At 48.8% G+C, this 20726-nt stretch overlaps 2 protein-coding genes across 2 annotated transcripts; both read left to right on the top strand.

Moving 5' to 3' along the window:
• Positions 1–17629: 17629 nt before the first annotated feature.
• Positions 17630–18282, top strand: EI90DRAFT_3017437 (uncharacterized protein; the record flags this gene model as incomplete). The annotated part of the gene is made up of 3 exons (XM_039057100.1): positions 17630–17821; positions 17965–17991; positions 18157–18282. The coding sequence occupies 3 exons, from the start codon at positions 17630–17632 to the stop codon at positions 18280–18282; spliced, it is 345 nt and encodes a 114-aa protein (XP_038914497.1).
• Positions 18283–18315: 33 nt separating this feature from the next.
• On the top strand, positions 18316–19965 carry EI90DRAFT_3125567 (uncharacterized protein; the record flags this gene model as incomplete). Its single annotated transcript, XM_039063849.1, has 5 exons — positions 18316–18381; positions 18432–18783; positions 18834–18858; positions 18923–19026; positions 19397–19965. The coding sequence occupies 5 exons, from the start codon at positions 18316–18318 to the stop codon at positions 19963–19965; spliced, it is 1116 nt and encodes a 371-aa protein (XP_038914496.1).
• Positions 19966–20726: the final 761 nt, after the last annotated feature.

Genomic DNA, 20726 nt, shown 5'->3' with positions numbered 1-20726 from the left:
CATGGGTGCAAGATATACTGGCCACAGAGACAGGGAACACCTATCAACAGACTTGTCCAATCCATCACCTGACACACCCTGTTCCCTCCCAGTGAAGCTCTGCTGCTGGCCCGCAATGTCCCAGGAGAATGACACAGGAGAAGGTTATTGACTTAGTTCGCATACCATGGCTAACCGCGTCCCATTTCTCGGGGTCTCCCACCAAAAACATCACAGAGCGTAGCGGCAGGCTTCTCCACAGGGCCAGGGAGGTTTTGTGACACCATCAGCATTCTGGACAAGTGAACCCAAGCGAATGATCGCAATGCACGAGGTGAGTGCAAGTTGGGGGGGCTGCAGAGACAATGAGTCGAGGTATATATATCCATGCTTGCTCCGTGAGAAATGGTTGACAAAAAAATAGGCTGTCCACTTGCTCTGTGTCGGCAAGGACAAGCAAGTGGAGATGTCCACTTGCTCCGTGAGAAACGTTTGACTGAATAAGCAAGGACGAGCAATATCATATCCATTCCCAGCCATCGACTTCCGGTCCCTCCGATCCCTCTGGCCTACCTCCGCTCCTTCTTTACTAACCTCGGAGCTCCTGTATTCCGCAATCCTCTCGGTACCCCTCGATGGTCACCACCCCCTCCTTTCAATTTATTACCAATGCCTCCCTAAGTATGGAGCCCCAAAGACTTCCGGACAGCTCCGACGTCCGCTAGCGCACTCCCGCCTCCGCTGGGCAATACACTCGCCTGCCCTGCAGAGCCCACCTTCGGGCCCATCCCTCCTTTCCGTTTCTGGGTTATCGCCTGCCTTTCCGTTAACCCCGCAACCCGACTCGTCGGTAATATTCAGTCGGCTAATGTTTAACCCTGTTAGCTCTGCTCCGTTCGGCTCTGCCATTTGCGGACCCGTCTTTGCTGTAACCATATATATATCCAGCTTGTACATAGGTTACACTTCATTACCCCCCTTCAGTTCTGGTTGCCAGTTAGTAAGTTAGGGCACAGACGTGTTACTAGGCACAGCGCTCTTGGCATAAGTCGCTGAGGCCAAAGCCCTCCGCCACGGAGACTTTCCTTCATCTCGAACCTGGTCTCTGACAAGCAAGTGGACATCCCCACTTGCTCTGTGAGAAACATTTGACTGAATAGGCAAGGACGAGCAAGTGAACATCTCCACTTGCTCCATGAGAATAAATAGGCAAGGACAAGCAAGTGGACATTGTCATATCCGTGCATACCCGACCCCGACCCGACTTCCGGACCTCCACCCTCTTCACCTCCGGAGTCATAACCTACCACTGCCGTTCCGATACTCACCTTCGGTCCTGGCAACACATCTCCTCCTTACCTCCCCGACCCTATCTCCGTCCGCTCCAATACTCATCTCGGACCAAACACCGCCCCTCTCGCCACCCTCCTACTACTCCGCTCCCCCTTCACAACACCTCCACCCTCCCGTTATCCTCCTACGCTTCCCCCGTCCGCTCCGATACTCACCTTCGGACCTGACTACTCTCCTTTCCGCCACTCCTTCTCCCCTTACCTGTCCCCTCTCTCCTCCCTCCGTTACTCCTCCGCCACCCTTCTGCCAAGTTACGACCTTCCGCCGCTGTTCCGTACTTCGCACTCGGACACCGCTCGTACCTTACTCCGAGCCTCCGTCATAGTCCCCACCTCGGACTTTGACTCCACCTCGGCCTTAGTCCATTGCATTGGTGACCTCATACTACGTAAACACCATTGCCAATATTCCTCGGACTTCCAACCCCGCCTCCGTAACCTCCGTAACCTCCGCAACCCCCGAGCTTCACGGACCGCCTTCGGCGCTCTCGCCGCCTGTAATGTATTTCTCGCATTTTCCCTTCATCCCTATTTGGACTACTGCTTCTTTCTATTCTAGCCAGTTAGTCATCATCCCCACTTCCCCTCATCCTCCTGCCCCTCTGGGCCTCGCCCTCTCTACCTCCTTTCAGACGTATCACAGGTCTTGCCCTATGACCTTCGGTACCGCTCCGCTCCCTCTACCCTTTGTTCCCGTTCGGACGTCTTCGTTCCGATTCGGTCACCCTTTGTTCTCTTTGTGCTTTTGCCCCTTCCATTATATATATCGGCGCTTGTACATACTCGTTTTGGTTTTAGTCCGAAATCGACCTGAAATGCCCCCTAGAGACTTCCTGCTCACCTACTGTGAAATTAAGGACCAAATGGACAAACAGCAATGGCACAGCGCTCCGCTTGAGTCGCTGAGGCCAAGGTCCCTCCACGCTAAGTCTCCGATTCCACTCCGGAGTCGTCCGTTTCCGCCCCATTCTAACAGACATGTCCACTTGCTCCATGAGAAACCTTTGATTGAATAGGCAAGGACGAAACATGTACACGAAAAATGTTTGACCAAATCCCCTCATGGACATGTCCACTTATTCCATGAGGAATTTTGATGCACAGTTGCATCTACAAATACTCAGTCAGGCTGTGGGAGATGGTGTTGCAAGCAGGGTAGCGGAGCACACAAGGGGGATCGGGGACCGGATAGGGAATGGATGCATGGCACAGTGGCGCACCAACCTACCACCACGATCACCACGACCTCAACTACTTCGCACCACACCTACTCCCACCCAGCAGGATGAGAAACAAAAAAGGGGGCCAGCAAGCGGCTTCCTTGGACAGAATCAAGACTAAACTCAAAACTCAACTGGGACTCAGCGTCCTATAACTGGGTGTGGATCTCCCTGAGGACACTGTGAGGCTTCCTTGCCTCCACTACTGCACTCGACCACGCCTCCAGCACACTTCACTTGGTGACCAGATCTAAACGTAGTGGAGGGGAAATCTCTGTTACAAATGTAACTAACTAATATTATATACAAACAACCCTGAAAACACGTCTGCGAGCTTCCAGCATATTTCATATGACTCATCTGGTCACGTCGCAAGAGTAAATAGAATAGGAAACACAATATCACAAGCAACAAATTATAAAACAATAGAAAGTGGCCGCGGAAAACCCAACCTGCATCTCCAGCCCAAACCACTCGACACAACTGCACTCCCTTCATGTCAACCAACTCGCCTAAACTACAGCTATCCAACGCAACAAACCGCATCCAATTTGATGGAGAATTGAGTGAGATAGCATTGAGGTGGGGAATATCCGGCACATTTTCCTAACTTTCCAACCACATGTCACCATGGTCCCAAAATTGGCACATCCTCCCGACCAGTCATATAATGAACAATGAATATTTATCCCCATTTTTATGAAGCCTGAGGGATGCCAGGGACCATCTGTGCGCCCCATTTCCCATGTGTGTGCAATGAACATGTGACATGCATTGCGATACACAACTGAAATCTGCATATCTCTGTCAATTCCTCACCGATTCTCCTCGTGTAACGTGCGTTGAAATTGCCTCGATTCCCTCTACCATCCGTACTATAACCTCATCACCTAATTCCTAGCCAACCTTCCACTGCAGGGTTTTCTAACATTTTATCCTGCATGTGAGACCCGATATATCACCTGTTCTGGGGTGTCTGTGACCACCACCCCTACAGCATCCTCGACGTTTCCCCCCTTTGAGTGCATTAACATCCTTCTTGCATCCATGCTTGTCACTGATGTACCTGGTAGGTTCAAACAATGCCATGACAGCCTTCTTCCCTCCAACAAGAAAAGTGAGCGTGTCGTTGCAAATGTCTCCCTATGTGCTCATTTCTTTGGCATTTAGGATGCATCGCAAAGAGGGTGGCCAGTGTCCTTCTTGTTCAGAGACATTTGGCAGTGAGGCTCGTTTGCAGATGCACGAGGCCAAGTGCAACAAGGGAATCATCTTAGTTCCGGACAGCGATAAGGAGGAGCTCTCCAACTGCCAGGTGCTGTGTTCAGATGATCTAATCATACCCCCCGAGTTTCATCATCTCCAGCTGGGGATCGATCCTTGCTGGAAGGTTATCGTGTGCCAGGGATGTAGAGTGGGTATCAAACCTGAGTATCTCGTGAATCACATAAACTCCAAGCATAACAACATTGGCCAACTACCTGGCAACTACAAGGATATCCTCATCCAGCTAGGTGTCCCATTCACTGTCACTCGTCCAAGGTCCAAGGTGCCCCCCATCCAATCTATCCCCATAGTCCCTGGCTTCATGTGTTCCTTCCCTGGCTGCAGATTTGCTGGCTTGGCGAGAAAGTCGATGATAAGTAACCATCACCATGAAGAGGGTTTCAGACTCATCGAGAGCTCAGTCCAAGTGATACTGAAGGCAAACAAAGGCCATCAGGTGTGGCCCGTCGACAAGAATTACGTGTCTTGCAGCACTTTGGACCCCAATCTACAATCCTTCTTCATGGGTCTCTTCCAGGAGGAAGAATCCAGATGGAACCCAACCACAATGGACGTTTCCGACGACCCACACCATGTGAACGGTTTCTTAGCCACCTTTGGGTGGCTGAAGCTCACCGAGCATCTCCCTTTTCAGGAGTTGCACGAGATCACTCTAGCTCAAGTGTCGACTGATCCCCAATGGTTGCAGCTGCTTTCTGGTCGGGTGGCAGGGTATTTCAAGAGGATTCATCCACTGATTGAGATCACATCGCCTATCATTTTAAAATGGGTCAACAGCACGGCCAAGTGAGTGCTTGCTCTTTCTCTTGTTGTCTCTAGACTGATGCATGCATGCAGTGCCGTCAAGAACATCCCCTTCTCTCTACCTCAACATGCCTTGACGTCGATCCGGTATGAGCAATTGGCTTCACAGCTGGTAACCTTTGTTCTCAGATACTGTCATGTCAACAAAGAATTCCCCCTCCACATCATCCTCACCAACAGGCAAAAAGGGGATATAGCAAGGCTATATGAGGCCCTCTGATTGCCAGTGGCACTGGACGACGATGATGAATGGGACTTATTGATCCATCGCCTCCTTCACTCGCTCCTCTTTTCAACCCACCAAAAAATCTTACAGGAATCCAAAAAGGATCCTGTACTCATCTTCCTCATGCTATTGAACCTGGATCCCAACAATGGGAGGTTTGCATCCTGTTCGGCAATATGTGGCCAGATGTCAGGGATGCTCCACATCTTCCGGTTGGTGGCGATCAAGGAGATTTGTATAGCAGCAATCACTGACGAGGGATCATTGGTGGAGGATGTGGCAAAGAGCAATGAGTTCATGTAATTTTATTTTTATTTTACCTCTCATCTATGACCTCTAATGGGGGGTTTTTTTTTTCCAAAGGACCTGTATGGAGCTATGCTCCCGCTGGCTGCATTCCGGATTTCCCAGTCCCTTCAATACAGTGTTGTCTGCTGACCGTTATGCAACCATCGTTGCCATGAACGATGAGGAGGGGTTTTCAACAGTGATGTGGAACGATGATAACAAGTCCATGACAGTCAAGGGCCAGCGAATCCAATTGGGGGATGTTCCCACCCTCTACAATGGGATCTTGGGGCTCATCGAGGAGAAGATCCAATGGCTCTCCCAGGGAGTTGAGCTCCAAATGCCGTTCCAAGAATGTTCTGGGATCACCGATGACCTCCACAATAGAATCCCCAACTATAGCTTTCTCAGCGACCCACGCATCACGAGTGTCAGACAGAATCTGCTCGTTGCCCTTGGAAAGCCCAAATGGTTCATCACCAACCCCGATGGTGGGATCGAGTGGAATCGGTTGATGTTGTCCAAGTGGATGGACATGGCACAGGAGCTCAACACCCTGTTTCTAGTAGCCATCCATCTAGGTGGTGGGCAACCAGCAAGGGGAACTGAGATTTCCAGCATTCTGATAAGGAACCGCCAAAATGGCCACAGGAGCCTGTTTGCATTGGATGGTGGATTGACCAGTATTATTGGTTATAATAAAGTGAGTGATGGTCATGAGTGATGGTCTCGGTTAATAACATATCGCCCACCAGATCACTGCGAGGACCAGGCGCCGCAAGCACATCTTACGTTTCCTACACAAGGGTCTATCAGAACTGCTGCTAAAATACCTGATATTCATCAGGACAGTAGAAGAGGCGTTCGCTGCATTCCTTTGGGGGGAGGAACAAAACCACATGCACTATTATCTCTTCTACTTGTCAATGGGAGGTATGGTCAGCACTTCTGATCTGAGCACGAGCCTCCATGCGCAAACGACACGTTACCTCAGAGCAGGTCTGGATGTGTCCATGTACAGGCATATGGCTGCTGCGATTGGCCGATGTTTGGAGGTTGGCATCATTGATCTGGAGGAGGACGAGATGACGATGGGGATGGATGCCCAGGCAGGGTGGCTCACAACGACGTCGGAAAAAATCTATGGTCTTCAGAAGGATGAGGTCGGTGGCATCAATGATCATGTCATCACACTCTTCCATGCAACCAGTCGCCTGTGGCATGACAAGGTGCTTGGGCTCCCTGTACGTGGTCGTGTGGTTGATCTGAAAACGGTCTTGGACCATGAAACGACCATGAGCCAGCTATTGGGGGCTGAGAAGGAGAGTGAGCCGGATCTCAATCATGCTGGATGACCACAGTCAGCAGCGGTGCAAGAGGGCTAGCGGCTCTCTATGCCGACTAAGCTCATGGGGTCAAACTCTCCAAAACTTCACTTTCTCTCTAGACTTTGCTTGACTCTCGATCCTTAACTCCGTGTGGTGAGTTCTCCGGGATTTCTGCAAGGTCCGGGCTCAGTGTCCGCTACTCACTCGTTGTGAGCTAGATCACTGCCCTTATTCCTACTGTTGGAATTCCACTCACTCACACCCACTCTAGCGCGTCCTAGCACCTTAGAGAATTTTGGGGGAGGGGAGAACTTCTATTCCAGAATCCGGTATGTACAGGATATAAGGAACAATTATTTTTAGAAATAATAGATGGGGAATATTGGTGCCATATGGCACCTGCATACCTTATTAGGCGAAATAATAAAAAAGGGTAACAGTATCAATAAAAGAATATTGATCAATAACTAAAATGATGCAAAAATATGAAAATATAAGAAAATAAGCGATTTCTCAACGGATTTACGGAATTAAAAGCCAAAATTGGAAATGAAGCCGGAAATAACTCTCATGCAGCCAATAAGCATTTTTACCAATTTATTAGATGCCGTGGGAACGAGTGAGGCTGGAATTCTGGGTTGCCGCTTGAGATTCCCACGCCCGCACATGCCCGTGCCTAACTTGCCCAACATGGAACTCCGTCAAATCTCCTCCGATTGGGACGTTCTTGGTATCGTCAGAATCGTACGAATTAGCACTATTTTTAGATACCAAATTCGTGCCGAGTCGTCGCATGAATGGAAGTGGTTTTATAACCGTGGAAGCAGGTATCCGAGCCAGCTCTGCGCATGGGCGATTATCCCGCCTACAGTGGCAGCAGTGGAACAACTGGATATCTCGAGCATGGTACAGAATCTACTAAAGGAGGCAATCGAGCAAGATGTGATGCCTCAGCTCCTTGGTATGGAGGAACGTCTCATGGCTCAGCTAGGGGTTATGATGAGTAGCGAAGGCAAACCACCACCTCCTGCTGTGACGACAACCTCTCCTCCATCACTTCACTCCCTGAACAGAGTACACACCACCCCTCCACCCGTTCCTGATGCATCTACTCCTGCAGCCATAGTGGATGATGAGTTCGAGTGGGAGGAACCACCCTCGGGCAAAGCAATGGTATGTTCACTAATGTCTTCTGACTACACATGATTCATGGGAACCTTGTCACGTTGTAGGCGGGATAATCGCCCACACGCAGCACCGGCTCGTATACCCACTTCCAACATTCAGAAAACCCCTTCCATTCATGCGACAACTTGATACGGATTTGACATCTAAAAATAGTGCTAATTCGTACGATTCCGACGATATCAAGAACGTCCTAATCGGTGGAGATTTGACAGAGTTCTATGTTGGGCAAGTTAGGCATGGCAGGTCACGAGTATGTGCAGGCGTGGGAATCTCAAGCGGCAACCCAGAATTCCAGCCTCACTCGTTCCCACGGCGTCTAGTAAATTGGTAAAAATGTTTATCGGCTGTGTGAGAGTTATCTCCGGCTACATTTCCAATTTCGGCTCATAATTCCGTAAATCCGTTGAGAAATCGCTTATTTCCTTATATTTTCATATTTTACCATCATTTCAGTTATTGATTGATATTCTTTTATTGATACTGTTACCCTTTTTCGATTATTTTGCTTACGATGGGGTCCAGGAGCCATATGGCGCCAATATTTCCCATCAATCATTTCTAAAAATGTTTATTCTTTATAATCCTGTACATCCCAGGATTGAAAAATCAAGTTCTCCCCTCCCCCAAAATTCTCTAAGGTGCTAGGATGTGCTAGAGAGGGTGTGAGTGAGTGGAATTCCAACAGTAGGAATAAGGGCAACAATCTAGCCTGCAACGAGTGGGTAGTGGATTTGTTGAGCCCAGACCTTGCGGAAATCCCGGAGAACTCACCATGGAGTTTAAGGATCGAGAGTATAGCGAAGTTTAGTCAAGAAGTAGGAGTTTTGGAGAGTTTGGCCCCACGAGCTTAGTTGGCATAGAGAGCCGCTGTAGGAGAAATAATATTCAAAGAATAAAACAATGATCTATCAGAATAGTCAACGAACAGGTGACAAGTTCAGACGTTTAACAGATCTCATGATCTTTATGAGACTGGACAGACATTAGAAGATCATTATAAAATATCTACACCCATGTAGTATGAGATTTAATCTACTACAATCATGCCTAGAACTTGACATAGGTGTAATATTCAAAGAATATATCCCTACAACAAGAAAATAGCACATAGACGGCAGAATAAGAAGGAACATTGGGAAAGAAATGTAAATATCTCGGGAACCAGTAAACTTTTGACTGTAATCTTTTTACCATCTGGAAGGACTGTTTCTTAACTTTATCCACGGTTTTGTTTCATTCTAAAAGCTTCAAAACTGACGGAGATATCGCTCAAACGGCGAAACACCTTATAATTCATATATATTTATTTGCTAATTCTTACAAAAGGTAATGTGACTCAAGGGAAATATATTGGCGCCCGGGAGTCTGGCGGACCGAATACCATATGATAGAGTATTCCCCGGCGCGGGCGGACAGTTTTTGATCGCATCAGAAGAGGAGAAAATGCTAAAAAACCGGATCTTGTATATTTTCCCATGATTCATCAAAACTTTTTGATTTTAAGCCCAAATAAATCGGAACAAAGGAATGATTGATAATCTGGATCTCGGATCATAAGCATGAAGTGATTCAGAAGTCCGCGGATCAGTTAATTAATTGGGAAGGCTCTAGAACATTAGTAATGATGTGGCTTCACAAAAAGGGGTCAATTAGAGAACAGTCTAGAAAGTTCCTTTATAGCCGAGTCATTTCTAAAGATAACCGTTCGTAATTAAGGCGGTGTAGAGCATAGCTTCAGCGCTACAAGATCCCGCTGAGATCGGCCCAAAAGACAAAGAAATGAATTACTTATTGCTGAGTCATGTCCTAAGTCCATTATTAAGCTTACACAGCCCAACCCCCTATATCATTCTAGAACTATCTATAATACAAATGTAGCACATGTAACTAGTGCGAGGCGTGGGAGTAGAGAGGCCTCTGAAAAGCATAAAAGGCCACCGCTTCTGCCCCCTCTCAAACCTCAGGTAGAAATAAAAGTTTAATTCTCCTCACCAGTGGTTGGTTCGTTTGCTCCAAAAGATAAAAGCAAATAATAGTTGTTAGCTAATATAAAACTAACATGTCACTCTAAGCGTGAGTTAGGGTCAGTTAGACACAGCTGAACAAAAGTGTCATAGTGAGAATTAGTGAGAATTTGGTGGAGGGACTTCTTAATTGAATAATCTCTCAGCAATACTTGGTTATCACACCACAGGAGAAAAGTGAGCGATCCTGAACCTGCTAGATAACTAGCACGCACTCTAAGCGATAGAAAGAGCAGTTTGGTCACTCCTGTATTGAGTAACATTTATTGCGGAATTATTTTATTAGCAGTTTTCCTTCAGTAAATTATCAGGAAAATCACATCCTACTGAAAAGTGGTAAATATAGGTGTAATATTGACTAGAAATCATAGTAAAGTCAATATAGAATTTTATCCGTAGACGATCTATACATCAGGTGAGATCGTTGGGGGGTGTTTATTGTTGTTTAGACAGTGAACAATCATATATTTGGCAACCAAAACACGGTCAGTACGCAAATCAGCACAAACTCTAATATCGTTATTGGACGTAGGAAACTGGTTACATAAGGTGATCCAGCTCCGCTCCTTCACCGCTAGCCCTCTTGCAATGTCAGGATAATATCCATGCCTCACCTGGATTGAAAAATCCACTGAAACAAGAAGAGGACAATGGGCTCTGGTACATCAAATGCAGCCAACGGAACCCTGGAGTGGGCAGCACCACAGTGGTCAACCAACAACAACAACCCCAACACAATCATGTCCAACCAGGGGATTTGGAGACAGGGAAGCAGCAGCAGCAGCAGCAGCAGCAGCAGCAGCAACAACAACAACAGAAACAGCAACAACAGCAACAACAGCAACAAGCAACAACAGCAACAACAGCAACAGCAACAACACAACAACAGCAACAGCAACAACAGCAACAACAACAACAACAACAACAGCAACAACAACAACCTCCTGAAGAAGAGCTTCCTTCCCATGCAGCCACTGATGAAGGTAAGCATCCTCTCTTTCTATGGAGACCTAAGCCAAGAAGTTCCCTCAGAGTCGTCGACCCCCCTACTCCCCATCGTTGTCCCCAAGAGGTAGATGGCAATAAGTTATCAAGGCTATACGATCCAAAGGCCACCAACAAGCTTCGAACCCTACTCAGGGATCAAAAAGCAACCTTTCGGTCCCCTGCACAGTACCGGGTCTACTGTGAGATCATTTGCCTATACGTTGCTGGCTGTGGCGCTGGTAAGACGTTACTGTTCATGCTTGCTGCCATGTCTTGGGGGATCACCAAGCAATCGATCTTGGTGTTGCCCTACCAGATCCTCCACCCAGAAATGCACAGGTGCTTGACCAAATCCAACATATCCAATTGCAAATGGACGATGGCAACTCCATCTCCTGGGGAGCAAGTGGTCACTGTGGCCATCGAGTCCTTCAGCAACAACATATTCATCAATTGGCTTACAGGAGTGGCAAACAATGGAAGGCTGGGATGCATCATGTTCAATGAGGCACATGGGATCGTAGAAGATCAACTGTTCCATCCAGCCTACCTCAATGCCGTCTGGAAGCTCATGCAGCTGCAGAATGCCCCCATCCTTTTTATGTTGGGCACGATGTCGTGGGGTTTCACTTGGAAGTTTTGGAAGGCTGCTGACCTTCTGTATCGTCCAGACCAGTCTGCAGTGGTGATCTGCACGAGGACCCAATGGCCACAGATCTTCTACCAGTTTGTGGTACTGGGGATGGGTCAAGAGCCTTGCAAGACGGATCTTCCAGACATCAAGACGGCCTGGAACATGGAATGGCGGTTGAGATCATCCGCCAGGTGGAGGAGGGTCTGAAGGGCGATGAATGGGGGTTGGTGTTCTTCATGAGCAAAGAGGAATGCATGGAATGGGCCATGCACTTGCACTGCTCGTACATCACTGCTGATGTCCCATCTGATGACTGTCATTGCTGTTTCAATGATTGGCGTCAAGGGAAGCAACAAATCCTGTGCCTCAACAAGGCAGGCTACTATGGCTTCAATTACCATGCTAGCCTTTTCGATCTTCGTTGGGCAACCTTTCTCTGTGAACGACTTCTACCAGAGTTCGGGGAGGGTGGCTCAAGGTCTGCAAGTTGGAACGAGCCTTGTGTTGCTTCCAGCTCCTCTGAAGCGCTTTTCCGCCACACAGGAGTGTTTCGAGGGTTGTGTGGCCATGACGAAGGCTGTTCAACAGTACACGATGTGCCATCGGGTCATGCCTTCGCTGCATCTGGATAGCAAGGGTGAAAACTGTATGGGCCTTCATGTCAGGGCACACACCCTGACTAGCCCGGACCCGGACCCGCGTCCGGACCCGCTTCCACCCGCCACGCTTCTCACATGCATGCACACTCCGCGCGCCGCATGCTCCGGGCCGGTTCCTACCCCTTCATGTGACTTCTGGGTATCCCCGGAAGTTTTGCTGATATTGTGGCCACTGTGGGAAGATGGGAAGTTAGCTTCCTTCTCATCTTCTTACCCACAGTAGGCAAGTGTACATTACTTGCCTTTATCTTATTCATCTTCTTACCCACAGTAGATTGTGCCCTGGATAGGGCTGGCCAGACCTGAGGCTGTGGGCTGTAGGGGAGGGTCATGGGGACCCGGGAGTCATCCCCTGACACTTCGGGAGTCAGAGCCAGGGACGGTGCTGTGTGTGGCATGTTACAAGGACAAGAAAGGGACTGTGATTTCGATCTCCACTGGGGTAAACCTTTCGGTGAGTCTCTCCCTTCCTCTCTCCCTCTGCATTCCCTCTGACATGGCCCATTTAGAATTGAGGGCGGCAGCGGATGATGGCGATGAGCCCATGGTGATAGATGGAGGTTTGCAGACATTGATGCAACCGCATGGATCTTGGACACCTTCTTCCACCGATCGATCAGCTGGCACTTCAAAGAGTGGGCCTTTGGCCTTGGAGATCAACACTTCGCTCCAGCTGTCCAAATCCAACGCTTCTTCTGCCATCCCCATTCAAGTGGAAAAATGTCTCTGGGAACTCAAGGGCAGGTGCTTACTGTGTTGGTTGCACAGTACGCACTGCTCACACCTCACATCATGCTGTCTTGGCACCACCACACGACAGGGATGGCAACAATATCAGGAGGGATATCACAAGTGGAAGTGGGAGTGTGGCCTGTTTTGCACCAAGGGGGACGGTAAGGACATTGAGGGGTATTGTTGGAAATGCCTCCTCAACATGGACTCTAGTTTGTGTCAGGGTTCAGCACCCTGCCCTAGGGTGCCCCAGACTCCCCAACCAATCCCTTCCTTCCATTCCTTCATCGTTGCCTTGTTGTTGCCTTTCTGTGTTGTGTATCCGCGTGCATGGGATAGCATGGGAACTTTCTGAGCGAGCAGCTCGCCCAGAATGTTCCCACGGGTCACAGCCACAGTTCTGGGCAAGCAACTCGCCCAGAACATTCCCATGCTTACTGGGCACTGCCACCTGGATGTTCCCTCCAGGTCACACTACACAACTCTAGGAGCTGTATAGTTGTGGGCATGTGACCCATTCTGTTATATAGCAACCATGCGGGGAGATGAGACCTTTACCCTTCTTCTCATCTCATGCCCCACATAGTGTGAGGACAGGTTAGATGGGGGGTTGAGGTCGGGGAGCCTCCAAGTCCGAGGCCGGGCCCTGACAGTAGAAGAAGGGTTTAACCTCACGCCTCCACCAGCCTCTGTTGTCCCAGAAAGCCAAGGTAGGCTCGGACCATCTCAGAGCTGGGTGCAGGCTGCACTTCTATGCATGGTGCATAGAGTTCTGGTGGCTGAGTTATGCCACACCATTGTTTTTCCCCACCCAACCGTTACACACTCTTTCCTTGCGACACCAACTTTGAGTTTTACAACCGAAGGTTACTCATCCTTCATTCTCTTTGGATGGATGGTGAGTGTCAGGGACTCGTCCAGGGTCGAGGGGGCCTGGGTGTAGCGTCTGGGGCTGAGAGCCTGCATCAGCAAACTTGTTAGGGAGCTCTTGGAGCTCTCAGAGCTCTCAGAGCTCTGTGAGCAAATTGAGTCTTTTTGCTGTGCACCCTCTACACATTGGGTGGAGAAAATTAAATGTTTGAATGATTTTATTCTCCTAAGGATGCAGAAGTGCAAAGATAATATGTATATACATTTTTGGAAATGCATATTCCATGGCCAGCATCATTACTTGAAACACTCTATGAGCTCTATGAGCTCAGTGAGCTCATAGAGCTCATAGAGCTTTTTGTTTTTAAATCATGGATGGTCTTCATATCTCCATGAAATCTGCTTAGTTATTTTGGCACCAGTAGTGCAAAGATAATATGGATATATATGTGTGTAAAATGGCCATTGTCATTGCTCTGAAAGCTCTATGAGCTCTATGAACTCTATGAACTCACTGGGCTCATAGAGCTCATATACCTTTTGTGTTTACTAAAATCAGCACCTTATTTTTTATTGCTATTTACAAAATATGAGGAAAACTCTGAAATTCAAAAATTTGCACTTTATCTTTCATCTCATTTCTTGCTCAAAACTCAACCAATTTTGATGATTCTATGTGAATTGGAAAGCACCAAAGTGTGGCAATGTAACCATGCATGTTATGTAGGGTATAAATCAGTTTTAACAAAGTGTTCCAAATGAAGTAAATTGAAAATAAAGCAAACAAAAAGCTGATGTATTCTTCAGATATCATCCAAGCCTTTGACACCAAATTTCTCATGGTCAAAAAGCCATGGTTATTTGGCTCACTGTCAGGGCCCAGCCCTTGTTCTGTGACGGGCCCAGGGGGATCCTCCTAGTCGCTGGGGTATCTAGTCCCAGTCTGAGATCCTCAAACTCACTGAGGGGACTAAACCTTCTCAACCTCCTCTACAAATGGGAGCCAGGAACTATACAGTTTTCAGCTCTTTGTTGACTCCCCATAAATGGCACCCCCCCATGGGAACAAGCTGCTCACCCAGAAAGTTCCCACAGTTGTGGCTGTGATGGTTTCTGGGTGAGTAACTTACCCAGAACTTTCCCATGGGTCTGCATGCATGCGGGATTGTGGAATAGTGAGGGGCTGTGCCCTGACACTCACCAAAACATGGTGGGAGACTTTTCTAACACTGAAACATACATTGCTACATTGCCCCACTTTGGCACTTTCCAATGCACATTGAATTATCAAAAAAGTGAATTAATTTTTTTTCCAATTATTCCTAATTTCCTGAAATATCTCTCCCTAACTTATCCCAAAATTTCTGATTTTCCCCCTGATTTTTTGGACATTCTCCTTTTTTAGAAAGTCCCCCATTTTCTGAATTTTCCTTAATTTTCCCTGACTTTTTTTCAAGTTTTTAGAAACCCCCCAGTTCCCCCTCATTTTCCTCCCATTTTCCCCTTCATCCCCCCCCTCAATTTCCCCCCCATCCCCCCCTTCAATTTCCCCTCATTCCCCCCCCAATTCCCACCTCAATTTCCCCCCCATTTCTCCCCCATCCCCCCTCCAAATTTCCCCTCATTCCCCCCCCCCCCCCCCCCCATTCCCCCAATTTCCCCCTCATTCCCCCTCAATTTCCCCCATTCCCCCTCAATTTCCCCCATTCCCCCCATCCTCCCCTCCAAATTTCCCCTCATTCCCCCCCCCATTCCCCCCCCCCCCCCCCCCCCCCCCCCCCCCCCCCCCCCCCCCCCCCCCCCCCCCCCCCCCCCCCCCCCCCCCCCCCCCCCCCCCCCCCCCCCCCCCCCCCCCCCCCCCCCCCCCCCCCCCCCCCCCCCCCCCCCCCCCCCCCCCCCCCCCCCCCCCCCCCCCCCCCCCCCCAATTCCCCCCATTCCCCCCCCTCAATTTTCCCCTCATTTCCCCCCCATTTCCCCCCCATTTCCCCCCCACTCATTTTCCCGCATCTTCCCCAAGTAATTTCAGATTAACTGCATTTATATCCCTAAATTTGGTCTATATATTGATTGGGCTACATACCCTTGGTGTCTGGTGCCGCATTGGTGCTGAAACTGAAGCTGAGTTTGTTCAGTCCCTTGTATGGTAGGGAGTTGGCTATGGCTAGTCACATGATGCCATAGTCAATGCTTTTAAATTTTAATTTTGATATCGGGTAAATTAAACACTCAGGGAGCTCATATAGATAATAGTCCCCTGTGTGCAAATATAGCTCTATGAGCTCTCAGAGCTTTGACTACTTTTCAGAGCTTTGACTACTTTTTGGAGCTCTCAGAGAAGGGGACCTGCAATTTCAAAGTACTGAAGCTCTGAGAGCTCTATGAGCTCTATGAGCTCTATGAGCTCTCAGGCCTCCGCATCCAGGTTTGCTGATGTGGCAGGGGGTGGATTGGGTGTGCGTACTGACAGGCCCAATGCGGGACAGTGGTCCCTGGCCACTTAGACTGAAGTGGAAAGTTGAGAAGAAGGCTACTTCTTCGGTTCCCACTTCAGGTTTGTTTATATACATGCGGCTTAGATCACATGATGGGTGCCACGTCACCCTCGCACACAGCTGTAACCACCCAGGTATCTCCGTGGGAGATCCCGAGGGCATCCGGTGCAGGCATGTGTACTGGGCACAGTGGGAAGTTGCCCAAGGTGCCCAGGCTGGGTACATGGTGGGCGTGCTGCAGATGGGTCAATGGTACATTGATACAGAGAAAGTCGTCCATGTAGAATAAAGAGAGAATAAAGAAGAAGTAAGATAGGGAGAAAGTGAGGAGGGAAGAATGAGGAGGAAGGAAGGGAAAGGGGGAGGAGGTAAGGAAGGGTGGACAGCAGGGTACCGGGTCAGGTTGGGCCGGGTGGAGCCGGGTCAGGTGGGTGTGCCCTGACACATGTACATTAGGGAAAAGGAGGACTCATGTAACCTAACGTGGTATTCTCTTGAGTTGTTTTCTCTATATAAGTTTTTATCATCTTTTGGTACATACTCTCCATCTTGCTTGCATTCTGTTGGACGCTTCGACGTTCTTCACTCTGCCTTACTTGTATCGTTTTTGTTCCCAGTTCAATTTACATCCATAACTGGTCCTTGGCATCTGTTTCTTTTTTCGCATTCTTCCGGTAATCTTGCCTACTTTCCTTGGTCGCTCGACATTGCTCAACGAGGCCTCTGATGTTTGTGCCACACTAACTTTGCTGCTGCTTGCCTGCCTGTCATGCACAAATTGGTCTTGGCCATCACAGGGCCTGTTGCTATTTCGAACTTTCTCCCATGCCTATCACCGCCTGGATCTGTTAAAAACCCGTGTTGTGGAAGAGGGGGTAAATGCGTGAGTCCGAATGCAGGCGGGGCTCAACTAGAGGGGGGTCCGAGGGCTCCGGTAGTGAACCGAAGCTTCTCAGGGAGCCCGGTTCTGCTGGATGGTACAAGAGGCTCTAAGAAGGACGCGGCCTCAGCGACTCGGAGGGAGCGCTGTGCCTCCGTTACATCTCAGTTAGTCCTTGTATTTCTTATGTCTGAGGTGTCTTGTAGAACGGGGACGGGAATCACTCAGAGGGACTTTGGGTGGCATTTTAGTCGAGATTAGAACTGAGGGACTACAGGTTCTAATCTGCGTGTATTTATTAAAGGAGGATGGGGAGGACTTTAGTCAAAGCCCGAAATGACAAAATGGGGAAAACACCGAAAGGTACCGAATGATACCGAGAGGTACCGAAAGGTTCCGAACGATATCTAAAACGGGGAACCGAGGTGTCGGGCCAAGGAGGGCGGAGTTGGAGGCCGGAAAATGAATGGGGAAGACAAATGGGTAAAGGGGGTTAGCCGACTGAATGGTAGTAGAAGGTAGTCGTGCTAAGAATGGGAGATGACTAATAAGTGATAACGTGAGGGAGATCACCGAAGGATGCGGGTAGCTCCGAAAGCGGAGTTGCATATCCGAAGGATGTTGGGTGACTCCAATAAATGAAGTGGGTGGAGGAATGGTTTAAGGGCATGTCATGGGATGTCGGAGGTCTGTCAGGATATTGGAGCGAATCCGGGGTCTCCGAATGTTCCGACTCGGGACCGAGGTTCCGGGATGGGAGTGGCCAAGGTTCGGTGTGCCGCAACCAGACTGGAGCTGAGACAGTCAGGAGGGAAGGTGACTTGGAGAGTGGGGAGGCATGGTGTAGGGGATGGTGAAGTTGTTAGGAAGGTGTGATGTGGTGGGAGTGTGCGGGGTCGGGATTCCGGGATATGACAGGATCCCTGATATGGTTGGAATTTCAAATCGTCTGTGGTTTTGGTCGCAAAGGTAGGCAAAGTACGAGGTACATGGCTGTTGGCTGACTTTTCTAGGTGAACCCAAACACCGATATCATGCTCGTAAGCCCAAACCAGCCAGATATAGGGGATCGTTTGTTTGTTTGTTTGTGTTTGGTTGTTCAATTGTTTTTGCTTCCTTGTTGCATTGCTACCCTCCCATCATCATTCTCTTGTGCTTGGCTTACAGTATGGGTCGGTGTTGCCATGTAGATCTCGCTTCCATAGAATAAGCCGGAGCTGCTCAATATGAACCCAAACTTCCATTCTCAGGAACAGTTGATTTTGGCTGCTGTCTTCACTCAGATGCATGTCCAGTGTAACCGAGCTGTTGGTGCCTCTGGAAATGCTTAAATACTGCCATTGATCCATGAGGATCGTCCAATAATGGCAAGAAATATGTGGACTGAGTTCAGCGACTACCAAGATCGGATGTACAAGGGCTCTGCCATTGTAAGTGAAGTAGTTATGCTTCCCACACACATGCACTCATACACACCTAGGTTCCTCTTCGTCAACTGGTCGATCTGGAAGGCAACCACCAAGTAGATGAAGAGTTCGTCGCCAGGTACCATGAGACTTGGGGGGGCAGCATCGACCCCTTGATGCACGAGATGATGGGGTTGCTTCCTGACGATGATGGGTTGGACCTCCAAAGTTTTCCTGCAGACATCCAGGTACAGGTCGTCCATGGCCAGCACCGAAAGAGGGTGCTGGAAATGCATATAAGGACTCTGCTGCAGCAAGAGCATGAACTTGCACATCCTGACGAGGAAGTGTCCTCACAGGAATTCCTGATAGAGGCAGTGTATGCGCATCCCCGCACATTTTGGAAGGTGAAGCTCTATGGGCAATGTGAGAAGATCCTCCTTTCCATCTCATCATGTCGTTGATTTCATCATCAGCTCTTCGAAAGAACCATGAAGTCATGTTCCGTGTTTGGCTGGCCAAAGATAACAAGATGGAGGACACAAGTGGCACTACATGTTTTCAGTCATGCATGGGGTGATCAAGTCGAAGAATCTGGCACCGGCTACGATGGAACTGGGTTCAGCCTGGAGGGTGGTGGAGGAGAAGGAGATGTTGCCGTTGCGGGATGTATGGAGATCGAGTGAGCTGGCAGAGGCCATCGGGGACCTCCTCACAATCCCATGCTGGAGGGAATGTGAAAAAGTGCCATCTAGCATGGAAAGGTGGACTCATTGTGGGATGCATCAGGTGAGCGACATGCAGTTTCATCATCTTTTTGTCTGACACCTCGGAAAGCTCTATGTGTCAGGGCACACCCACCTGACCCGGCTCCACCCGCCCTGACCCGGTATCCCACTCACCTCTACTCCCCACCCTTCATCACAGTTCCTCAACTCCTGTTCTTCTTTCTATCCTTTTGTTCTTTTATTCCTTTGTTCTTTCTTCTATCTTTATCTACACGGACGACCTTTCCCCATACCTATGTATTATTGACCAGCCCGCAACACACGCACGACACACCCAGCCCCGGATGACCCGGACGGCCTCGCGGTGCAACCCAGCACGCTGTCATATCCGTGCATACCCAATCCCGACCTGACTTCCGGACCTCCTCCTTCCCCACCTCCGGAATCCTACTCCGTTCCGATATTCACCTTCGGTCCTGGCACCACACCACCCTTCACCTCCCATGCCACCTCCACTCCTCCATCACTCTCCTGTCCTATCTCCGTCCACTCCGATAACCACCTCGGACCGAACACCACCCCTCCTCCTACTCCTCCTACTCTTCTCCTGTCCACTCCAATACCCACCTTCGGACCTGACACCTCTCCTCTCTTCCCTCTCCTCTCTTCCCTCCCCTCTCTTCCCTCCCCTCTCTTCCCTCCCCTCTCTTCCCTCCCCTCTCTTCCCTCCCCTCTCTTCCCTCCCCTCTCTTCCCTCTGGTCCTCTTCCGCTGACCTCCTGCCAAGTTACGACCTTCTGCCGCTGACCCGTACTTCGTACTCAGGCACTGCTCATACCTTTGCTCTGAGCCTCCGTCATAGTTCCTACCTCGGACTTTGACTCCACCTCGGTCTTAGTCCATTGCATTGGTGACCTCATACTATGTTGTAGGAGAAATAACGGTCACACTATGGAAACCCATTATGGAAATATGCCAGATAAATCACAAAACCTCATACAACAAGTAGATATGAGAAAATAGAAGGACCTGAATTTTAACGAATTTTAACGAATTTTTACGAATTATTATGACTATATGCGATAAATCAAAGGAAAGAAAAATAGCAAAAATACTTCAAGCTTACTATCAACGAGACGGAATTCTCGGGGGAATTTATAGCAAATATTAAACCAAGAATTAGGACAATCGACCAAGATTTGACTATAAAAACAATCAGAGAACCTCCACGGAAACTACTTTCCCACGTCTGCACACGTAGCCAAGGATGGAAGTACCACGGAACAAGGATTCCTCAGGAACTAATGCAAAATTCAAGGTCGTGTCTATAATAGGAAATGTAGATGTCCCCCAAACGGACCCAATGAAAGTAATTACAGGGGAAACTACCCATAAACGACGGAGATATGACTAAAACTCCTGCAAAATGAGGACAACGTCTAAAAGGCAAGTGCGAAGATTAACCAGTAACGACCGAGACAAGCTTGATAGCCCATTAGAAAGGAAGGGATCTAATCTTAATCCTCCCAAATTTTTATAATAAAAGGATCATGCATTAATGTGATATCCAATAACGGGAATAGCGACATCAAAAGTCCGAGCTCAGGGAAAAGACGATGTTTGCGTAGGATCCATAATTAAA

This window comes from Cantharellus anzutake (assembly GCF_015039405.1).
Source record: "Cantharellus anzutake strain C23 chromosome Unknown EI90scaffold_33, whole genome shotgun sequence".
Taxonomy (NCBI): domain Eukaryota; kingdom Fungi; phylum Basidiomycota; class Agaricomycetes; order Cantharellales; family Hydnaceae; genus Cantharellus; species Cantharellus anzutake.
This window is presented reverse-complemented; position numbering and strand designations above follow the sequence as displayed.